Source organism: Pteropus vampyrus, unplaced genomic scaffold (assembly GCF_000151845.1).
Source record: "Pteropus vampyrus isolate Shadow unplaced genomic scaffold, Pvam_2.0 Scaffold17, whole genome shotgun sequence".
Taxonomy (NCBI): Eukaryota; Metazoa; Chordata; class Mammalia; order Chiroptera; family Pteropodidae; genus Pteropus; species Pteropus vampyrus.
The window spans coordinates 6,893,446-6,917,333 of record NW_011888798.1 but is presented as its reverse complement, the minus strand read 5'-3'; the positions used below and the strand labels follow the sequence as shown (position 1 = coordinate 6,917,333).

At 32.1% G+C, this 23,888-nt stretch overlaps 1 protein-coding gene across 4 annotated transcripts in view; it reads left to right on the top strand.

Annotated features, from left to right (window-relative positions):
• Nucleotides 1-22,941, top strand: part of SPOPL (speckle type BTB/POZ protein like) — a 62,172-nt gene extending 39,231 nt beyond the window's left edge. The window contains exons 2-11 of one of the 4 annotated variants that reach the window (XM_023527486.1): nucleotides 1,805-1,941; nucleotides 2,125-2,246; nucleotides 2,497-2,648; nucleotides 4,550-4,677; nucleotides 9,831-9,921; nucleotides 10,089-10,144; nucleotides 11,516-11,638; nucleotides 14,844-14,986; nucleotides 15,077-15,130; nucleotides 18,673-18,876. In XM_023527486.1, coding sequence (XP_023383254.1) covers nucleotides 1,864-1,941; nucleotides 2,125-2,246; nucleotides 2,497-2,648; nucleotides 4,550-4,677; nucleotides 9,831-9,921; nucleotides 10,089-10,144; nucleotides 11,516-11,638; nucleotides 14,844-14,986; nucleotides 15,077-15,130; nucleotides 18,673-18,817 — 1,092 coding nt within the window. In that variant the 5' untranslated portion in view covers nucleotides 1,805-1,863 and the 3' untranslated portion in view covers nucleotides 18,818-18,876. Of the gene's footprint in view, nucleotides 1-1,804; nucleotides 1,942-2,124; nucleotides 2,247-2,496; nucleotides 2,649-4,549; nucleotides 4,678-9,830; nucleotides 10,009-10,088; nucleotides 10,145-11,515; nucleotides 11,639-14,843; nucleotides 14,987-15,076; nucleotides 15,131-18,672 lie in introns of those variants that run through there. The other 3 variants (XM_011354474.2, XM_023527484.1, XM_023527485.1) reach the window with 3 other exon arrangements.
• Nucleotides 22,942-23,888: the final 947 nt, after the last annotated feature.

The following is a 23,888-nucleotide window of genomic DNA, read 5'->3' as shown; positions in this document are numbered from 1 at the left end:
GTGTTCCCTGGAAGAGAGCTTTACACACACACATCTGGTGCCCTGGTATCTGTATCTACTGTCCAGGGGATCCTTCTTGATCATCTGGCTCTGGTGGCCAAAAGGGCTTGCATTCCTGGGTCCCTTGGGACCATGGCAATTGAGACAGTTGAGACAGTTTGTGGAATGCTCCTACTTTCAGGACACTGCATAGACAGCAGACTGAGGCACACCTCTCCAGTCTTTATGTGAAAGAGACCTCTTTTCTTGTCCTGGAGCTATGCCCTGAGGGGCAGGCATCAGGTTTGGTACATGTCTAGTACCTGTGCGGCTGCTGTCAAAGAATGTAGGTTGTGAACACCATCTTGGTGCTCTCCCCAATGCCTCACTCCAGCTTGCTGGTATCTCCCAGAAAAGAGCTTATATGCACATCTCGAGCCCATATTTTTGCGACTGCTACACAGGGGACACTTTCAGATCACCTGGCTCTGGGGGATAGTGGGGTTTATGCTTGTGGTCCCACAAGACCGCACATATTTTTGCATACTTTTAAAAGCTTTTGTTTGGGAGTCTGGCTTCCAATCAGCCTATATGACACTGACGAGTCTTGGCCTATACTTAACTACGGGGCACTATTAAAAATGTAATAGGCTGCTTGGAGAAGCAGAAAGGTTTGAGAGATTACCAAGAGCCAGGGCAAGGTTAAACAATAAGGCTCACCTACAGGAGTGCACTACTTCAAGTCTAGTGCAGATTTTTAATGTGCTGCTTCATTTGTAGTTTTAAAGTTTTTCATACCTTTTATAGGGCCTTTTGTTTCTATGTATCTTTTAGGTGGCTTTCTTCAGTATTCTCATTTCATACCATTGTTTCATTGAGTAGAGAGACATAGAACAGTTATTTTCTTCTCCATTTCGGATGAAATCCTTCCCCCCCCCCCCAGCAGTTTCTTTTTTATGATTCATGTGGTTTTCTACCATCATTAACTATTCTTAAATGAAAAGAAGATTCTTCAGACTTGAGTCCCTATGTTGGAATGTGATCTTGAACTGCCACCCCCACCTATACGCCTTCGAAGTACCCTACTTATTATGTAGCTCTTTGGTATTTTGCCTCTTTTATAGGCTTTTTAAGTTACAAATCATCATCATATAGTTACTAATGTCCTGGCCAGGTTATGAGGAATTGATTGTGTATCCAAATGGATGTATTTTTAAGAACAGCTGACTGGGGAGAAATTGGATAATATGATACCAAATAATTATTTGGTAGGGAGCAATATGATGAGGATGGAGTTTTATCAGAGAAGCTGTTTGCTGAGATAGAGTTGAACTTTTGTGGAAATCTATATACTTTTTTACACAGCATTACCATCTGTGTTTCAGTTGGTTCAAAACTTTGGGGTCTCAATAGATGAGTGACTAATACTTGTAATTTCCAGAGTTCTTCTGACTTTTTAACCTTTTTGATTTTTGTGGATCTGTCAATGAAAGGCTGAAAGAAGGTGAATCAAATATGATTTCCATGTTATTTTGTGATTTTATGTTTATGATCATATTAAGCTACGTAATTTTTTGATTTATGTTATTTTGGTAAGCCTGCCTTTATAAAATAATGTCTTATCTACAGGTATTAGGTTTATATAGATTTCAAGTACTATATGTTGCAAAGACTGATATTATTTTTTAAAACTTATAAAAATAAATCCTTGCATGTTCCCATCTAATTTGGGAAAGCAATTATTGTATGACTCTTTAAATATTTCTTCCCTCAGTTCAGTCTGTTAAAGTTTTTGATCAGTAAATGCAACTTTTTTTCTTTGTAGTAAAGTACTCAACTGTGTGGGATATCCTATAAATCTTGGAAAACTGCAATAAAGTGGCAATGTCTCGGGAACCCACCCCACCTCTCCCTGGAGATATGTCTGCTGGTCCTATAGCAGAAAGCTGGTGTTATACACAGGTACATGTTGTTGAAAATGCCTTACTTTATGTCACTTAAAAATTTTATAGTATTTTGAGAATATCGTGAAGCACTTTGGCATAGTTATTAGAAATGTTAGAAGAGTAGATCATAGAATATTTAACAAGTGATAGGTTAAAAGCATAAAAGTCCTCATTAAAAAAGTTTTTCTGAATCTCTTAGGTTAAAGTAGTAAAATTTTCCTACATGTGGACCATTAATAACTTCAGTTTTTGTCGAGAAGAAATGGGTGAAGTGTTAAAAAGTTCAACATTCTCATCTAGCCCGAGTGACAAAATGAAATGGTAAGATTTTTGTTTGTTTTTGAGTTTCGTTTTTGATGTTATCTCGGCTATTTTATGATTTTGTTATTGTTCTTGAATGGATGTTAGTCTATTTTATATTAGATTTGTAAGAAGTTCCTAAAAATATAGAGAATTGTAAAGAACTGTGGGGATATTGATTGGATATTGACATATGATTTCAATATTACCTCTCTTATTTGGATGTTTAAAGTATTATATTCCTCCATGTGAGCCTGTTGTTTTATTTTAGGTGCCTGAGGGTAAATCCAAAGGGATTAGATGATGAAAGTAAAGACTACTTGTCCTTATATTTGCTTTTAGTAAGCTGCCCAAAAAGTGAAGTTCGAGCAAAATTCAAATTTTCCCTTCTGAACGCTAAAAGGGAAGAAACAAAAGCAATGGGTAAGTGATTTAAAACTAAGTGAAAAAGTCTCTGTGTAACTACATTCTGTGACTTATGCACTTTTACCTAGAAAAATTTAGGATATTTTTTTCCCACTAAAATCTGCTTAACCTAAAACATTTAGTTTGGCCATTATTTAATTTTAAATGCCAGTGTGGAGCTATAGTTGTTACACTAAGTCTTAGACTTCATAGACGTGTAAAATTGCTTAAAAATAGTATTAAAATTTAACTTTCTCATGTCTTAAAACAACATTCATTTGTCGCTCGGAAAAACAGTTACTATTAAGGGCAAGGTGCCAGGTTCAATCCCTGGCATATATAATAGATGTTCAGGAAATAGTTCTCTTCTCTCTTGCTGTTTTTGCCAGATAATAAAATCTGAAGAGCATGTGAAAGGAGATTAATTGTCTTGATATTTTGTCTCTAGAATTGGTTTTGAACAATAGACTGAACATTGACTGAAAGGAAATCAGATTTTCTTAGTCTCAAGACCCTTTAAATTCAGTTCAAGCTTCACATATATAGCCAGCAGAAACCATGTAGCCTGGCAATTCATAATAAAAGAACATTGTAGGAAATATACAGTGTGCATAGTAGGACGGTATATTGTGACCTGCCATGGTAAATTTTAAGTTTTGTGAAGTGAATCACGGAATCAAGTGATTTTGTTAGAAAATAACCTCCTCTAAATACTCATTTTAAAATATCTTTTATTGCTGAAGTAATAAACAGTTTCACATATATTTTCATATTGTCTGACATTTAAGATTGTGGAGTGTGTTAGTACTGGCTGCTAAAACAAAATACCACAGACTGGCTGGCTTATAAACAATAAATTTATTTCTCAAAGTTCTGGAGGCTGGACAGTCCAATGGTGCCAATGGTCAGATTCTCATGAAGGTCCTTTCTTGATTACAAATTGGTGGACTGCTAATTTCTGAGTGTCTTCATGGAGTGGAAGTGGTTAGGGCGCTTTGTGGGCTCTCTTTTATAAGAGCAACATTCATATTCACGAGGGCTCCACCCTCATGACCTCTTAATTCCATCATGTTGGAAGGTGTGATTTCAAATAAAAATTTTGATGAGATACTCACATTCAGTTCATAACATAAAGTATTTCATTAGGTTTACTACTGATTTCCACCTCTAGTTAATTCTTTATGTAACAGATAGTGAATACTTACTGTAGAGAATCACGTTTATTTAATAGAATACAGCTATTATATAGGCATTTGATAGGCATTTGAAACATTCACTTCAGACCTTTATTTATTAAATCTTTTAGAAATTATACTAAAAAACAACTTTCGGACTTTTATGAAAGTTGTTTTTGGAGGTGAGGAGATTATGTCTAAAGACCTAGGGATGATAAGGGACTGTATTTAGCTTTTTTACCAGTTAATGGATTTTTTCCTAGCTTAATAAAACTTAAGTCAGTGGGACGGATATCTCAGGAAAGCCTAAAAGGTGCCCTGATGATTTGGAGCATCCATTTTTAAAGGGAGAAGCAGGAAATGAGAGGTATGTTTCTAATCGGGGTTCTGTTGATAAATGATGAGTAGTGTGCCTATTCCATTGTATTTTGATTCTATTTTATTATTATAGGGTCTAGATCTTCTCTATGAGATTTGATCTGGCTTTTTTTCTACGTAGAGATTCAGAAATTTGAAAGTGAGCTTATTTGATGTCCAAATTTAATTAGCTCTGTGGAATGATCTGGTTCTACCTGATATAACTCCTCTTACAGCATTTTATTTATGAACACAAATACCTGCAGTTTTTATGATGGATGTATTGACCAAGTTCTATTTTTGCATATTCATTTAACTATGTTATCATTCTAAAGAATGTTTATTGGGTACTTGTTTTATTTAAACTTTTATTCTGTTTCCCACCAGAAAGCCAAAGAGCATATCGATTTGTACAAGGGAAGGACTGGGGTTTTAAAAAATTCATTCGAAGGGATTTTTTACTTGATGAAACTAATGGTCTTTTACCAGATGACAAGCTTACATTATTTTGTGAGGTGGGTACATTTTTTATTTCAAGGAACTCCATGGTTGTACTTAGTGACAGAGCAAAAATGTAAACTACAACAATACTGGGCATACTATAAAAATTTATAATTAGTATAATTATTACATTTCATTTGTAAATACTGACTAGATTGTCTTAGCCATCGACATATTGGCCCACTATGAAAAATTTGGCTACCTCTCGTTATAGATTTATATATGCAGTTATACTAACACATATTAAATATTTTTTCCTATTAGGAATGACTATGGATGTGTATATCTTTATATGAAAATTTTAAATATTGTCATTCTGAATAATTCTAACATAAATGGTCAGTATTTTTTTTGTCATATTCAGATTGATTATATTAATCATTATTAGTACTTTATCAGTTTGAATCCATACTTTAACAACAAAGAACCTGGGAAAGATTGGGAAGCTTTTTATTCGTTCAAATAGTTTGTTTAATCAAATGATGTTAACATTATAAGCAATAGTATCTCAAATTTTTAAGTATGCCCAGTTGTACAGAAAAACTTATGAGGTTGATTTATATGCATAAAATACCATATTCTCAAAGTTACCAGCATTGCTTCTGCCAATAATTTACACTTATTGCTTTGAGGTTAGGATTTGCTTCTGTCTTTGTTATCATTATGTAGTTTTATCTATAGGCATTGTTGAGATTCATCTTTGGAGTGAATTCAAGGGTTACGTTGTATTACCAGTACAGTTTGTAAAAAATATTCATCAGCAACATAGTTTTATCAAAAACATTTAATGTAGCTGATAATTTTCATAGGAAAGCCAGTTGAAAAGGTTATGATCAAGTAAACCCAATGTTAAGTTTTGGTAGGTTATTGTAGATGGAGGAGTGGAGTGTCTTGGAAGCTTGATGACTTAACCGCTACTAAGTTAGCTTTAAATTCTTATAGAAATTCTGTAAAATTTATTTGCAAGATTACACATTAATTGTATGTCATTATGCTATGTCAGAAGAATAATTGAAATATGGCCCTGGAGACTACGTAGCGTAAATATAGTGCATCTTATTTTCACTTAGACAAGTTAAATGAACTGTATGATGAATTTGTTATGAATACAACTATTTGGTTGATAAAGCACATACCACAAGTGTCTTGAACAGGGCTTATCATTAAATGATTTTAAAAAATAAACCAAGCATATTTTAAGTAGTATTCTAAATTAATATAGGTCATATTATTTTAAAATTTTAGCATCCTTAATATAGAATTTTCCAGAATTTTAGCAGTTATCTTAAATTTCAGCATGTTAATTTTTAAAAATCTTGTAGTCATAGGATTTAAAGGACCTTAAAAAGCTATGTACTCCATTTAAAACAACTGTAGCTAAGTCTTTTTGTGAATCAACTTTTTAGATAACATTTCTTTTTTTACAGTTGAAATATTATTTACGTATATTTTCCTAAGCATATTGAATATGAACCTAGACAACCAAGAAATTCAGAATGAAGGCTGAAATTAAGATTTTTTTTGATACATATTTTTGAAGTATACTTTTCATCTAGATGCTAGATTATACATGCTAATGACCTTAAAATAGAACCCACCATGACATACATTTTAAGTTACCATTGATCAGATTCAGTTTTGCATACTGTAATGTGTACCTTTTTATTGATGTAGACATTTATACCCTGGGCATCGTATTTGGCATAGGCAGGCAAAAAGTACTTTGAACAGACATTCCTCATGCCCTCCACCATTTCTTCTGTACCTCTCATTGATGCCCTTCCTTCTACAGCATCTCCAGCACTGCTTGCAGAAGAGGAGGAAGCATTGCACTGCTCTACGTAAAGAACTGCCTCCTCCCCCTCCCCTGCAAGTGGTGCTGTAGACAGGTAAGGCAGTTTGGTGCTACCCTTTTTATGCAAGACATAACTTAATCTTGCAAGTTTCATACTATGAATCAAGTAGCCAGAGGTAGAGATTTTTAGCTGTGTAAACAGCTCTGCCTCTTCTCTCTCAAAATGATACAGAAGACAGGAATAGAGGAACAAGTAAGAAAAACAGAAAATCAGTTAGATTAATTTATCTTTTAAAATCCATGCCATTCCATGATATACAGAAAAAAAAAAATTATATATCTGTGTACACACACACACACACACACATATGTAACGTAGAATATATACATAACAATTTTTTTTTATAAAAGTAAAAATTTCATTTGAAAAGATACTTTTTTGGTTGTTTTTCTGTTGCTAGGATATTTTTTCTGTTTTAAAATATTTGTGATAATGGATAGAAGTTGAGTTTTATTCTCCAGAAAGCCTTTTCATAGCAAAATGAAAAGTTGGCAACCCTATTTCTATAACTCAAGTTAAAGAAAAAAAAAATGGATACTTATCTATGAAAATCAAAAAGTCAGAGACCCACTATTCTATAAGATGTTGTGAAATTGTACTGTTAAAAGTTTCTCACTTTGGAGCCAGTGTGAGGGGTGGCTAGGTAGTTAATTAAAGTAGCAAAATTTGTAGTACCACATACCTTTGTAAATTCCTAGCTTTCAGAATGAAATTGGAGTATTGAGATTTTTAAACATTGGAACCAGTCATCACCTTAATTCCACGCTAGAGGAGACTGAGATTCCAGAGTAGTTACAGTTGATTAGAACCTGCACATTTCCATCTTTAATCTAAATTGTATTCTAAGAGTTGAGCCAAGAGCATATTTGTAGAAGGGCTGTCAAATGAGTTTGAGATTTTGCTTTGCAGCATTTGTCAATTTTGAGTATAATGCATGTGCCTTTGTATTTTGAAAGAACAACAGTCTAACCTCAGGAAAGAATCTCAGCCTTTTTTCTGAATTTTTTACTCTAGGTTCCATTCAGTAAGAATGTTCATTACTTGTATTTGAGAATATGTACTAAAAAAAAGCTAAAATTTTACCAATTTCTTATAACTATAATTATCAGAATTTCTTACATATCAATTTTTAATTAGATCATTAACTTCTGCTCTCTACATAGTCCCTCGAATGCACTTTACAGTCTGAAATGTCAGTTTATGGTTGCTATAACAATACTATGTAGATGTGTATGTCAATAATGAATTCTCCTGAATTATGATTACATATACAAAATACAAATGTAACATCATCACTATCTATGCCTGATAATAATGGCTTTATTTTTTGACGCTTTTATTTCTTACTAGATTTCTGCATTAAATGTACTATTTTGAGTTAGGATAATAGACAATAAATAGAATTTAAGAAATCCATTTCTAAATTAAATATATCATCACATTTTTATAACTCCACTGCATACTTTATATAAGTAATTGACCTGATCCAGTTCCTGCTGTCTAAAAACTTCAAGGGAAACGCTTGTTATGAATACATAAATACTGGTTTTGTGATTAAAAAAAAAAAAAAATCCCTAACTAAACCCTGAATATTAACATTAACATATTTGGTTTATGTATCATTAAATCATAGTATATGGTGTAACAGGGCAATCAAGTAAGAATTAGTCAAGTCTTTTATCTGTTTTATAGTTATCAAAATTTTAGAAACCATTTGAATAATTAAAAACAATAGAATAAGAGAATCTTTATATTTATGTACACAGTATTTTGGCTCTTGTATTTAGAAAAACATCTCATAAGATTGTTGTGATAAATCCTTTTCGAATCGTAGTTGCATTAACGTACTACTAATTTAAAAAAAAATCGGAAATATTATGTAGTACAAAGAGTGCTATGAAAAAAAGGAATCTGAGAACGTAGGTCTAGACTTCCTCTGATACTGATCAGCAGTGTGATAGGGGACACCTTAGTTACCTTCTCTTGATCTCACTTCAAAAATTTCTACAAAATAAGATGATTAGATTAGGTAATTTCTATGACACATGATTCTAAAAGGTATTTAATAATGCAAGTTGGGAAAACAGTGATTAATAAAAATATCCTCAGAAAATGAAATTTTCCTTTATAAATATACATTCATTTATATGAGATACATATTTATACATCTGGATGAATGAGGACTTCTGAGATTTAATATTCTCAAAAGATTTTATACTGGACCATTATTATACTTTCTGTTTTAGCATGGTAGTAGTTTAGTCCAATATTTCCATTTTTAATTTATATTTTCTACATAGTTTACTGTATTTTTACATGTCTTTATTTATACCTACTTTTATTTAAGAAAGCCTGTGAAATATGTTTTTAAATGAACATAGTTATTACTGTATAGGAAATAAAACTTTATAGCTTAAAACAATAGGTAACTAATATAACACTTCTGTAGAAAATGGTTCATTTACTTTGAAACATGCGCTTGATGAATTTTCTTCAATTTATTAAATGTGAAATTTCTAGTAGAAGAGTACATTTTCTCATAAGTGGTATGCAAGACTTAGTAGATAGTGGTCATCTTTAATGAGATATTTTAATCCATATTATTTTAGAGTCTGTATAAAGGCAATGTTATAATTATATCAACTTTCACTTAGTAGTTAGCAGGTAAGAAAAAGGTCTGAAAATCAAATTAAATTTGTATTTTTCTTACTGTCTTTTTAAAATAAAAGTTCCCATGAACTTTAATAACTATAGTTGCTTTTGTGAGAATTCTTATATTTTAAAATCAATTTAACTAGATATTTAAATCAATTTTGCTAGAGTTGAAACATGTAGGAATAGCACTTAAAATACTTCCCAAATTGCATATTGTAGACCGTAGTTTTACAACCTTTTTTAATACTGTAAAAAGTCATTATGATTGTAATTCTGTTTACTGTATGTATAATAAACTTTAAGTCACTCCACTTCACAAAAATATCTTCTCCTTGTTTGAATTTTGACATCATATTGTGACATTTCTTGTTGAAAAATAATTTTTATAATTATTTCAATAATGAAACATTCTAATGAGTTGATAAGCCATTTATTTACATAGTGTCACTTGAAAATGTTCTAATTTTTTCAGATTTTTTTTTTTATATTCTCTTTAAATTGTATCCTTAAATTCAGTTCTCAGAGTATTAGCATTTTTGATTAGGATTACATTGAATCATTCAAATGATTTTAATGATAAGAAATTTAAGTATAGTCTTAGTAACTAATTATTGTAAATTATAAAAGTGTTTTTCTTACTGTCCCTTTTTTATTAGGTGAGTGTGGTCCAAGATTCAGTAAATATATCAGGGCATACTAATACCAATACTTTGAAGGTGCCTGAATGTCGACTAGCAGAAGATTTAGGTAATCTCTGGGAAAACACAAGATTTACAGATTGCAGTTTTTTTGTGAGAGGACAAGAATTTAAAGCTCATAAATCTGTACTTGCAGGTACTTTCTACTTTTGGGTAATATAGTACATTTCTTTCATAAATTTGTGCATTAAATAATGATGCTTAATCTTGTTACAGCTCGATCCCCAGTTTTTAATGCAATGTTTGAACACGAAATGGAAGAAAGCAAAAAGGTAAACATGGTTTAAAGGCTAATATTGAATTTGTACAAATGTAGAATAGTGGGTGTATATTTTAAAAGTAACGGTCCATGTTCTTTTTTACTATACTGTGATTTTAGAAAGAAATAGATGGGAAAAATGTTTCATAGTAGAACCGTAGATGTAACCCAATGTGGTTGAATATTCCAGATAACAGCTGTTTTAATTCCCATTTGGTATGAAAATAAATGGATAGTGGTTATCCAGGAGGGTAAGTTGTCCATAGAACTGTTCTGGTCCACAGCTATTTGAGAGTTCTCTGGTGAAGGTATATATTTCTCCTTTCTAGGCTTTATGAATTGATTTTGGAATTTGTTTTCTAGAACACAAATAATGTTTACATTCTTTTTATCACTAAAATAAGAGGATATTATCATATTTAACAAAAGAGACATAAATTACATTATTATATATTAACTGTACTTAAGATATTACCTATTTGGTTTTCCCAGATGTTTCTGTGTCACTTGTCATCTTGAAATATTGTCAGATTAAAGAACAGATTCTTTGCTAGTTGTATTATGTGTTCCTTAGTACTCCAACTGGACAACTCCAGAGTTTATGTGGCTCAACTTTATTCTTTCTACAAAACTAGAGGCTGCAACAAAATAGCTGCTTTTTTTCTTTTGATTATTGGTCTGGGCAGGTACTGTGATCAGCCTTCTGATCACATCCAAGTAAGGAAATAACAATGATGTTGAGTGCTGTTGCAAGCAAAGGATCAGAAAAGTTTGGTATTGTTTAGTGTTAGATATTTAGCTAATTGATCCCAAGAGCGATACCAAATTTAGGAAGATAGAGGAGTGAAAAAGGAACTGTCCTCTTTGGACTTGAGTATATATATCAAGCAGAGAGGTCAGGTGCCCATAGATTAGAAGTTTAGTGGGCTCTGGAATCATCTCATATACCTGACCCTTCTTTTGTTTATAGCTGGCAACAGAACCATTGGTTATAGAATCTTAGGAGGCTTAAGAATTCAGCAAAGAAAAAGTTAGTAGACCTTTTCCTCTAAGATAGAGATCAGAAACTGAACACAGATGTATTTTGTTTGGCCTACAGATATTTGGTTTGTTTTATTCTTTTTAATGAGAAATTGGACTTTATATTCCTACATGGTAGTGCTTGGCTGGGTATACTTCTCCTCTTAGACCTGCCTGTCTCATTTTGCCTGCTTAGCTTACTGAAGGTTTGCTTACTTTAATTTTAAAATATAGTTTAATATATGTTTGAGTTGTACAGTACTTGAGTGTAGATTTGGGGCTTTTAAATTACTGTCAAAGCTTCCCCTTGGTTCATTGGTGTATGTTTTTTAAGTATAACTTTTTTGTGTGTTTTCATTATCAGAATCGAGTGGAAATAAACGATGTAGACCCTGAGGTTTTTAAAGAAATGATGAGATTCATTTACACAGGGAAAGCACCAAACCTTGACAAAATGGCTGACAACTTGTTGGCAGCTGCAGACAAAGTAAGTAATTAGGTCTTAAACATCTGAAAAATGTCCTCAAGCTTTTGATGTATCTAGAAAGCCACCATCAATTGAAAACCCCAAATAACTTAATGTGTTGAATTACTTTGTACTATTTGTAAATGGCTCTTGAGAGTATTATTAAATAGCATACAGTGGGATAATATGGAAATGAGATTTTTTTTAAATCAGTAAAAAATACAAAAAAATATCTTGAGCCAGTATATGAAAGAAAGTGAATTTTTTATGGGAGATTAAACTGTAAACTCAGTAGTTTTGAGTGTATCTTTATTCTGGTTGTTAGGAACACACACATAATAGCATATATAAGTTATTGCAATTTATAGATATCCTTAAGTTTTAAAAAGATACAGTGTCTGACTTCTGATTAAAGAAAGGAGGAAATATTGGGTATTTTGTCTGGTTTAATTCTCTATACTCATAGATATGTTTTTTAATGTGATAGCATGGAAGGAGAAGAGAACAATGTCAGTTTTATAATGCTCTTTTACGATGGTGATTTTTGTAGGATAGGGAAATGACATCAAAGAAAAATCTTGAAACCAGTAGTTTTCAATTCTAAAGGCACATTGGAAGCTCTCTTCAAGAGTATTGATGTCATGCCACTTTCATCCATGTACATGCATATACATATGTATATGTGTGTATATACACATATATACACAGATATATGTGTGTGTGTGTGTGTGTATATAGTGATATTGTACTTGTTTTGCAAAATGTTAACATTGGGGGAAACTGGGCCAAATATATACAGAATCTAGTCTTACAACTGCACACGAATCTATAACTATCTCAATAAAAATTTAAATTTAAAAATGCCACTTACAGTAGCATCAAAAATATTAAATCACAAAAAATGTTCAAGATGTATATGCTGAAAATTATAATATTGCTAAGTGAAATTCAAGGGTACCTAAATAAATTGAGATAAATCTTATTTATGGATTAGAAGTCTCAGTATTAAAATTTCAGTTCTTAAAATTGATTAGTAGAACCAACATGTTCTTGCAGGCTTTATCTATTTATTTATTTATCCATTTATTTATTTATTTATTTATGAAATTGACAAGCTGGTTTAAAATTTATTTGTAAGTGCAAGGACCTATAATCAAATAACTGAAAAAGAAGATCAAAGTGGAGGGCTAACACCGTCTGATAACAAGACTTATTATAATGCTTCAGTATTTCAGGCATTGTTGTATTGTTGAGAAGAAGGAAAAATCACTCATTTGGACAGAATAGAGAGTAGAGAAATAGACTGTCATGTACATGGGTATCTAATTTTTAATAAAAGTGCAAGGACAGCTCAGTGGAGAAAGGATAATCTTTTCAATAAATGGTGCTGGAACAATCAGATACCCATATGCCACCCAAAATGAACTTTCATTGAATGAAAGAATAAACTTTGTGTATGAGCTTCATGCCATGTATGAAAAATAATGTAAAATGAGTTATAAACCTAACCTAAAAACTTCTAAAAGAAAACATAGGAGAAAGTCTTCATGATCTTGTGTTAGGCAAAGACTTCTTAGCTATGATACCAAAAACATAATACATAAAAGAAAAAGTTGATAATTGGACTTCAATAAAATTCAAAACTTTTTTTCTTTAAAGACACAGAAGAATAAAAAGGCTAGCCACAGACTGGGAGAAAATATTTGCAAAGCATATATTCGATAAACAGCTTTTGTCCAGAATATATCTGATAAAAGGCGTTTGTATTCAGACTATATAAAGAACAATCAAAACTCAATTATAGGTATTGTAATAACTATGTATAGTGCCAGGTGGGTACGAGGCTAATTGAGGGTTTCATTTTGTAAATTACATAAATGTCTAGCCACTATGCTCTACACCTCAAACTAATATAAATAATATTGAATGCCAACTGTAATTGAAAATAAAAACAAAACAAGAAAAGTTCAATTTTACGAAAGCAATGTTATTTCTAAAAATAGAGAAAATATTTAAATAGACATTGCTTGAAATAACATCATTCAAGTATATCAGAAGATACTCAGCATCATTAGTCATTAGGGAAATGTAAGTTAAAACTCTCACAAGTATTTCTACATACACATTATAATAGCTAAAATCACAAAGACCATACTAAGTATGGTCAAGGATGTGGACGAATTAGGACTCTCCTACACTACTGTTGGGATTATAAAATGGTGCAACCACTTTGAAAGACTGTTCATCAGTTTTTTAAAAAAGTTTTACACTTCCCATATGATTCAGTGATCCACTTTTAGGTTTTTACTCAAAAAAAAAGCATGTGCCCATACAATGACTTATACATGAAAGTTTATATAAACTTTATTTGTAATAGCTAAGAAACTGGGAACACCCAAATGTTCATTAACAGTTGAATGGATAAATACAATGTGGTTCATCTATATATAATGAAATACTACTCAGCAGTAAAAAACATTGAACTGTTGATACACAGGCAACAACATGCATGAATCTCGATAATAATTGTACTGAGTCGAAGAAGCCAGACAAAAATGAGTACAAATTATACGATTTCAATTATAGAAGACTTCAGAAAATGCAAACTATAGCAGTAGAAAGCATATATTGGGGTCGGTTGAGAAAGGAGGATTACAAAGGAATAGGAGGAAACCTTGGAGTTGATGAATATGTTCACTATCTTGATTTAATGGTGATTATATGGCTATAAAGTATAAATTTGAAATCTGTGTAGTTTATTGTATGTCTATTAGACCTTAATAAAGCTGCTGAAGATGTTATAATAACATATACTAAGGATTTTTAATGGTTATGAATATGATTTGTTCAGTTTTATAATTCTTCAAGGTTGAGTTGTAACACCATGCAGTGTACTGATGGTATACTTATATTCAAAATAGAGAAGAGAAATATACTCATTAAAAAGAGTATTGAGTAATAAGGTTTTTTTTTTAAGAATAAAGTCCTATTTTAAAAATACTGTATATTTCTACTTATGCACATTGAAATCCTAAAGAAAATTTGTATTTCTCTTGATTATATTAATATTTTCTTCATATAGGTTAAAAATAATTTGAAACTTTCAAAGTACCCTCAATTCAAAGTATAATATGCTTTAACTTTATTTTCTAAGTCACAAGTATTATGTATTTAAAACTTGGTAGTTTGAATTAATGTTTAATGGTTATGTTTTCCTTTTGGGTAGTATGCACTGGAACGGCTGAAGGTCATGTGTGAAGAAGCTTTGTGTAGTAACCTCTCAGTAGAAAATGTTGCTGATACCCTTGTCCTTGCAGATTTGCACAGTGCAGAACAGTTGAAAGCACAAGCCATAGACTTCATTAATAGGTAAGCTACATCTGTATTTCAGTGGGCATGACACCTTCAACTCTTTTTTCACCAGACTTTTTTTTAAGTGTGTTTAAATCTTCAATGCAGGTGCAGTGTACTTCGACAGCTTGGGTGTAAAGATGGGAAAAACTGGAACAGCAAGTAAGCTGACATCAGTTTCTAACTTAAAGTTGATCTGCTTACATGAAATTGTCTGCATAGCCTTTTGTTCATCTACAATAAATACAAAACCAGAAGCAAACTGCTGGTTATTTAAAAAATAATGTTTTGGCTACTTAGTAGATTCTTGAGGCTATGCTCTCTTGAAATCAGTTGCTAATGTGAACTGGGATGGATGCTCTAATTTCTTAAGCACATATGCTCACTAACTGTATAGCTGAGTCCAAACATTTCAATGGCTAATAGAGATCCTTTCTCTGTCTCTTCAGAAAGCATTTCTAAAATTACGGAAAATATTTATTTTGATCCTATGATTAATGTACCCTCTAAATTTGCCTACAAAGTCTTTACATTTGAATGCTAACCCATTACTTTTTAGGTTAGCCAAGTACCTTGCATCAAATGCTATATCAGGCTAGCTGCCTAATATTTCAAAAATGGGAGCAATTCAATCTTTACTTGTCTCTGGTAAAACTGTAAGAGATGGCATAGTTGTTAACATCTTTCTCAGCCTGGGCCTTCTGAATATGAACTCTTGGAACTTATTATTCCCTTCTTTGTTTTCTCTCATTTTTAGAGACTTTTCTACTCATTGTAATTATTTAAAATCAAAAGGGGTAGTCAGTAGGTTGAAGAATTTGCACCTCCTTTTGATTAGTTTTTGCTTGTAAACTCTTAAATTCCATTTTATGCAGATTATCAAAAATTGATATAAGAAAGTCAAAAAAGACAGTACTAGATACACTAGAATGAATGTTTGTTATTTCCCATTGCTTTCATCCATTTTGGTATATGTGAAGTTGATTGACTGTGAATTTCTATCAGTTTGTGAATTCTCTTTTCTGAAAGTAAAAATTAGTGACTGCTTTTAAGTTATTGGGTGTTCTATATATTGGTCAGTGTATCATAATACATTATCATCATGTATGTGATCCTAGAAAAAAAAACAATTTAAATTTAAAATATAATGTATTAGCAAAAGACAGTTTTGTGATCCTTTGTACTTAGCCACTTTATTTTCTTAACACCACGTAAACGTTTTATTCTGTTAAGAAAATATTTTACATTGTATAACTTCAGTGTCAAAAAACATCAGCTTATTTTATATCTCCCAAAGGAGCTGCCTTATGTACAGATGTTCCATAGATATTTGTTGAATTAAATAAATGAAAATGTTAGGTACATTAAGAGATGTCTGTGTGATTTAAACAACTAGTTGAAAGTATAAACAAAATGACATACTGGTAATTTGAAGTCAGGCAAATAAAAAAGCTGTTTTATTATTAGCTACTGGATAGTCCAACAAACATTTATTTACCCTAGTAAATGATGTGTCTCAAATACCATACTAGGGTACTGCCTATAAAAATGGTAACAAGGAAAGATCCTTGTTCTTGAGAAATTTATCTAATGAAAGAAACATATACACGAGCATATCCTTTTATTATAATATGATAAGCAATGTGATAAAGGAGAGTATGTGTAGGGTACTCGACACAGCCTGGAAGTTGAAGGTTGGCTTCCTGGCGATGGCTGACTGAGCTATTTTAAAACATGAGCAGGAATTAGCAGAACTAAGAAGGAAATAACAGGCATTACAAACAGAAAGGATAGCTTGAATCAAAGCATAGAAGCATGAAGCAAGTAGTTGATTATTTCACAGATATTTATATTTATTATCTAGTAAATACCCAACCCACTGGGCTTAGTATCAAGAATATAATGGTGAACATGGCAGATCTTTTCCCTGGCTCTGTGGAATTTATAATTTAATAGGAGATAAATAGGAATTAAACAAATAGTTGTTTAATTAAATAAAGTATGATAGGTCAAGTATAGCATGCCCATCCGAGTATATAGCAAAGGAACCTAACCTAATCTAGAGGTCAGAGAAAGCCTTTCTGAGGAATTGTTGTATAAGTAAAAGGTCTGAAGCTTTAGTAGGTGGTGAAGCTTTAGTAGGTTTAGTACCCTGGTGAAGAAGAGGGTAAGGTGAAAAGTATATCCCAGAAAAAGAATCAGGTATGCAAAGTTTTGGTGATAGGGAAGACCAGTATAGAGTGGAGAGGTTATGAGAAGAAACTGGAGAAAGCAGGCAGGAATCATATTCTGGAAAACCACGTAAACAACATTAGGGCTTTTTTAAACATTATTCAAAGACGAAGGATATCCAGTAAAAGGTTTTAAGCTAGGGTACGGCCCGATCAGGTTTGTGTTTTTAGCACATTCTCTCTGAATGCAGGCTAGAAAATACATCGTGGGGAGGTTGAGGTGGTGTGGTAGTTGAGGAGCAAGGTTAAATAATACGTAGACCAGTTGGAAAGTTATTGTAGTTCAGGCAAGAGAGGAAATGTGATATTAGACTTGACTGGTGACAGAGGACTAGAGAAAAACAAAAGGATATAGTATTTTGAAGGAGCAGTCTATAATATTTGTTTATTATTTGGATGTTGGGTTGGTACAAGAGAGAAAAGACAGGAGACAAGGAAGGATAATGAGATTTGTTGTTTTAGCAATTAAGTATTTACTCTCACTGCTCAGTGTGAGTATTTTGTTCATAGGTTACAATAAGCAGTTTGGTATCAATATACAAAATGCCAGGGCATGGAAGTGGGAGGTGGAAAGCTAGAGAGATGAAGTAGAAAACCTGTTTCTCTTTCTAAAGAGCTTGGATACAGGCACTGGGGAATAATAGAAGAGGATCTGATGCAGTCATACTTATGTTACTAAGGCAGCATAGAAGATGGTTTGAGAGGAGCAATATAGGAGACTAGAAGACAAATTAGGACACTGTTGTAATAATCGATATGTGAGATGATGTGGGCCTTAACTAGGGATTCAAGGTATCTGGGAATTAAAATAGGGCTTTGATTGACTAGAAAGGAGGGTTTAGGATGACTCAGGTTTCTGACTTGAATCACTGGGTTATAGTGAAAGCATTAGCCGATTGGAAATGAGGGAGGAAGAATTTGGAGCTTGAGGAGAAATATGTTGAATTCTTATGTAACAATCTTGAAGTTATGAGATTTGAAGCACATCTAAGTAAAGAGCAAGTGGTTGGGAATGAATCTCATGGGAGGGTTAGGATTTGCTAAATCCAAATCAGTAGTTGTCATCATTGAATATGATAGCTAAAATTGTGAAGAGCGAATGAGATAGGATGAATAATGAATGTTAAAGGGAGAAGAGCAGAGGGCAAAAGTTGGAACTCTAGAGAAAACCTGAGTATAAGCCAGGGAAAAGAACTCTTGAAAGAGCTGGTATAGAAATGGTAACTATGAGAGCAGGACTATGGGAACAAGTGTCACATACTTCAGGAGAGTAGAACTTCTAGAAAAATTTAGTATTTTCAGTTGCAATAGAAAATATTAGTAAGATAAAAATTATTTTAATGAATTCAAATAGTTTGAATAGAGGCAAAGTGTTCAAAACACTTTGAAATCCATAAATTAAAATAAATTGACAATGCAGTGATGCATTTTGAAAATTCTCTTTAATAAACATCTCTTAATTTTATTTTTCAGCCAAGCAACAGACATAATGGAAACATCGGGGTGGAAGTCCATGATTCAGTCTCACCCTCATTTAGTAGCAGAAGCGTTCCGAGCACTAGCTTCTGCACAGTGTCCACAGTTTGGCATTCCACGCAAACGGCTAAAACAGTCCTGAAATCTTCCATGAACTGTAGAAAAATGGAATTGACTTTTATTCCTCCAGGTCCAGAAGGATTCTAATAGACAAACCATAAGCAAGAGTTGTTTCTGTTGTCTTGTCCACAGAACAGAAGCTGAAAACATATTGCTTGTATTTCAGGTGGATAATTTATGGTTTATTCTTCAGCTTTAAATTATACTGACTATACTCTAATTCACTTCAAGGCCTTAAATTATCTCCAATGACTTCTCTTGTTCATATAATACTTTAATTTTTTTATTGTGCCTTGTCATTTTGACCAAGGCTATGCAGGATTGCACTAGCTCCATAATGCAGTAATACTGATAACTGAAGATATTAAGTTTCAAAAGGATCTTCCATTAGCTTGAGAACAGCAAAATTTCATAGGGTTTGTGCTACGCGATCTCGAAGTTTAAAACTAAGTTTCCTTAAAAGCACTTGTATTGGAGATATTTGGTAATGTCCCCAGTCTAAGTTCTATATAGAGGAGAACCCACTTACCTTCAAGGTAAATTATGGCAATACACTGCTTCAATTCCAATTTATTTTTTATTTCAGGGGGCAAATATGCAATGAGTTGGCCCAAATTTTTAGTAAAATTTGTGATGTTAATATGTTAACTGTTCAACAAACTAAGAGAAGCATAACAAACCTTTGCTTGTGTTTCTTTGTGGATTTATCCAAGTTTACAATGATTGAAGGTTAAGATTTCAATAAGAAGAAAGCATGTTTTATGCTGAATTATTATTATTTTTTTTTAATTATAGTGACCTACATTTATATGAAGAATTCTGTACATGTTAAAAGTAAGGCTGACCAAATGTAAATTTAACTAGTGGGCCAATTAAGAAAATATATATGCACTTTTTAATGTGTAACTTTTGTATGCTGAATGGTACATATATTTTTTTGCTTTTGATGGAATTAATAAGGTATAATTGTGTAGTAACTTTGGAAAGCATTTTTTAAGACAGATGGAAGCAACTGGGATGTTTGTGATAATAGATAAGATATTCTTCATATAGTTAAATTGGTTTCAATTTCAGATATTCATTATTGAATTTATTCCTGTTTTATCACACTTTGGAGAAGGACCTGAACACTTAATATATCCTGGACAGTAGTCTACTCTCCTTCTAAAAATAATGAACTGATATTAATTGCAAACTAAAGGAGAGAACCCTTAGAAATATATCAGGCCATACTCAACCTTTTTCCCTCCCCTATCTTTCTTCTTTCTGTCAGTTACTATACTAACATTGTGGATGATAATGAAATTCTGCATAATGTGAACAGGATAAACTATTTATAAACTGCTTTTTATGGGCCAGTTCTTTAATTTACGTGAATTTTAGCTTTAAACACATACCCATGTTCAATGCTTGAAAGCTGTTCACAATGGAGATCTGTTCTGGTGCATTATCCTGGAGAAGTAGGAGCTATCAGTGTCAAGTCACTGCATCTGGTTTCCTGTAACACTGACAGTATGCTTCTTAGGCGAAATTTCTATTTGACTACAAGAGGAAAAGTGTGTCACTGGAAAAAAATGCATATACCTATATATTTGCATATAACTTTATTCTCCAGATTAAAATTTGTATAATTTTAGTTTTTGAATTTAGGACAAAAGGAAAAAAAAAAATTAAACCTGAGGTTTTAAAATAGATTTTTTTGTTATCTCTTTGTTAGGTATTTACTGAAGCAATTCTAACATATCAAGAGTGTTTCATATTTACATTGAACATCACTGTCAAATAAGTGCTTGTTATCCATGACCAACAAGTTTGAAAAGATGATCTTTTCAGATATCTTCATGTCTTTCTGTGTAGTTTCATTGAGAATTTGTTGTGTTAAATTTGAAATTAGAAAATTCCCTTGGGATAGAAGAATCTTACATGTTAATGTACTCCATCCTGTGAAACAGTACTATAGCGAGCTAAAACATACTTCCTTAACTTCACCATAAGATTGCATTCATTAATTTATAATGTACAATTTAAGAAAAACACATACCTATACACTAAGATTTTAATTTAAATGTCTTGGAGTCTTAAAAAGAAAACAAAAATTCCTTCCTCAGGCTATAGAATTTTGTTGTTATGTGGGAAAAATACTGGTATACCCATTTATAGCAAATGCACACAGGCACATTGTGAATTAATTCACTGCTTGAATCTACATTTCTAACCATAGTGACTTCAATAATAACATCATATAATGAACATTTCAACTTGCTCTTACTTGTTTTACATGTTTATTGCAAATCTTAAGGATTTTATTATAAAGATTTTTTTTTAGAGTTTGGTAGCACATTTTGTACCAAAAACGTCAAACACTGTGCTGTAAGAATATCCACGTTTTTAGAAATGTCCACTTTTCAGATAATATAATGCCTACCTTTATACTAACAGAATCATATGGTAGTTGATTTATTTTTTTTTTTATTTATTATGTATATTTTTGGTATTGTGGATTCTTGAGGCAATGATAAAAAAAAAACTGTTAATGTATTCTGACATGAGTGTTCAAATAGCCTTTTTTTATTTTTATTTTTAAAATACATTTGTTTTCAGTAGGCACAGATTCTGGCCAGAGCAGTCTTGCCTTTTGATTATCAGCCTGCTCCTATTTCCCTTTTGTCACCTAAAACAGAACATTTCCTTAGAAAAGTAGTGACTGGTTTTAAATGTTACATATTACAAAAATAGCCATTGGAAAACTGTCCTTTAGATTCAGATATGGAAACACTATATTTGTGCCTTTTTCGTTTTTGAATTTTAATGTATATTGTTATTTGGAGCACAAATATGAAGGTGCCATAATATTATGGCTTGCCATTGTTACCTCCTTGAATACTTGTGTGTCATTGTCTTGAAATAGTAATTGAAGAACCTTGCATGTATTATGTGGTCATTTGGGCATCTGTGTGTGCACTTACGTGCATGTGTGTACGTGAGTATACATGTACTTGTTTTCACTTGGATTTGTGTGTGGTGTATTTTAAAAAGTAAATTTCTGAAAATAGGACTCAGTTAAATGTTGAATGTTCAGGCTAGTTGAAATATTTCATTTAAATGTGCTTTACTTGGGACAATTGATTGACAAGGAAATTGTAATTTTCAAAAAATGTGACAAATTTACTGCATGATGAACTGTAAAAACAGTGCCTTTTTAGGACATTATTAGTTTTAAAATTAAGTTTAAAATATTAACAGAGATCTCTTAAAAAGTTGTCATGAACATTATTGGCTTATTTTTAAATTAGACCTAAGTTAGATTGCCAAAAGCGTAATTACTAATTTATTTACCCATTTAAGTTTTTTGCATAAATTTAGAACCTAAGCAGAATTTTTAATAAAAATATGGATCATAGATGCTACCCAGTGTTACTAAAATAGAACACTAGGGACTTCAGTTAAGTTGTTGAAATCCAACTCACAAGCTTGTCTCATGGCCAAGTATACTTCAAGTGGTGAATTATTTCAAGTTGGACTTTCCTGCTCTTTTGGTGGATAAAATTAAAATATTCAATATATTCTTGCAAAATAAGATGGGTGGGTAGGTTTTAGTGTTCATATTATAAAGACAGCACTTTCACACAAATAATATTTTGCAAACCTCTTTTATACAGGTTATGAGCTCTAAGTGTTCATGGAATGATGTAAATTTTAGGTTCAGTTGAACAAATATTGAGTGCCTACCATATGCAAGACTTCCTCTTCACTAGGAATTAAATCACCACACTGTGTCTTCTGCTTACAGTATGTGGACTTTATGTTTGAAAAGGAATTCTTATATATAAATTTTTCTGTTAGAATTTATCATTGTATATTGTAACTCAATTAATTTTACATTTATTTTCTTTTTAGAACGAAGATGTAACTTAAGCAAGTCCCACTTTTGAAAATAAAATTCTGCTAAAATTATTTAAAAATTAGTTCTGGGGGAAACTGATTTTCAAGTTTCAAATGTATAAAGATAATATTGACATTTTCAGCCTAATTTTTAATCAGCTCATGTTAACGATGAGATACATACTTTTGGTATCTTGTTGCTGAAAATATTTTCTAGGTTTCAGCACGTTGCGTTAAAATAAAGTTGTTACTACTTACGCAGAATTAATTGTTTTGTTTTTATTTGAAAATATAAACTTTTTTTGATTACTGCGATGCTTTACAAAAGAGCCATGTACGTGATATAGTAACTTTTTAAATTATGCAGAGTAGTTATCTTTTTTACATAGGGAATCTAGTATTTTTTGGAACCTACTAAAGACTTATTCCTTAACTGTAAGGTATTACACATGTATATACTTTAAATATGCATATTATCAATACTGAATGACTTATGCTAATGTCACATAATTTTAATGTAGTATTTAAAGATCACCCAGGTTCCCTAGTCCTCCTTACCCCTTCTTAATCTTAATTTCAACTAGCAACTTAATCATTTGCTGCTATCAAAAAGCAGATTTGGGGCAGTGCATTTCTGGACCAGCTTAGTAACAGTAACACAATTAACTGCTAAAAAATTATGGCCAAAGTGGCAATAGAAGTGCACAGTGGAAAGCCTTTCATATACCCAGCATGTGCACAGACGTACACTCACACTGTATTCCCCTTAGAAGAATAAAAGAAAGGTTGAAAAGAGCACTGTCTATGCAATTATAGTAAAACAAGACAAGTGATCACATTCTAAACTGTAATAGAACTATGTAATCTTTTCCCTTTTACTTTGCAACAGCCAGCATCCTTAATACTTCTAGAACACTGGAATGCATTTGTTCTAACACCTCAGAATCATTTGTTTCTAAGAGAAGGCCAAGAGTGGCATTTGTTTTGATCACTTTTTAAATAGAAAACATATTGGTAGAAATCTTTCACATAATGTGGTGTTCCTACTTTTTATTTTCTTGGTATCAGGGAAGTTTGCATGCATCTACAGTGGAAAGTGATGAAAAAGTTTGTCATTCCTGTTATGAGAACTTCCTACTTCCTTTTCACCTCTCCTGTCTCTTGCCTTTCGCCTTCAGTTCTTTTGTAAAGGATTCAGGTGTAGTCCTTTT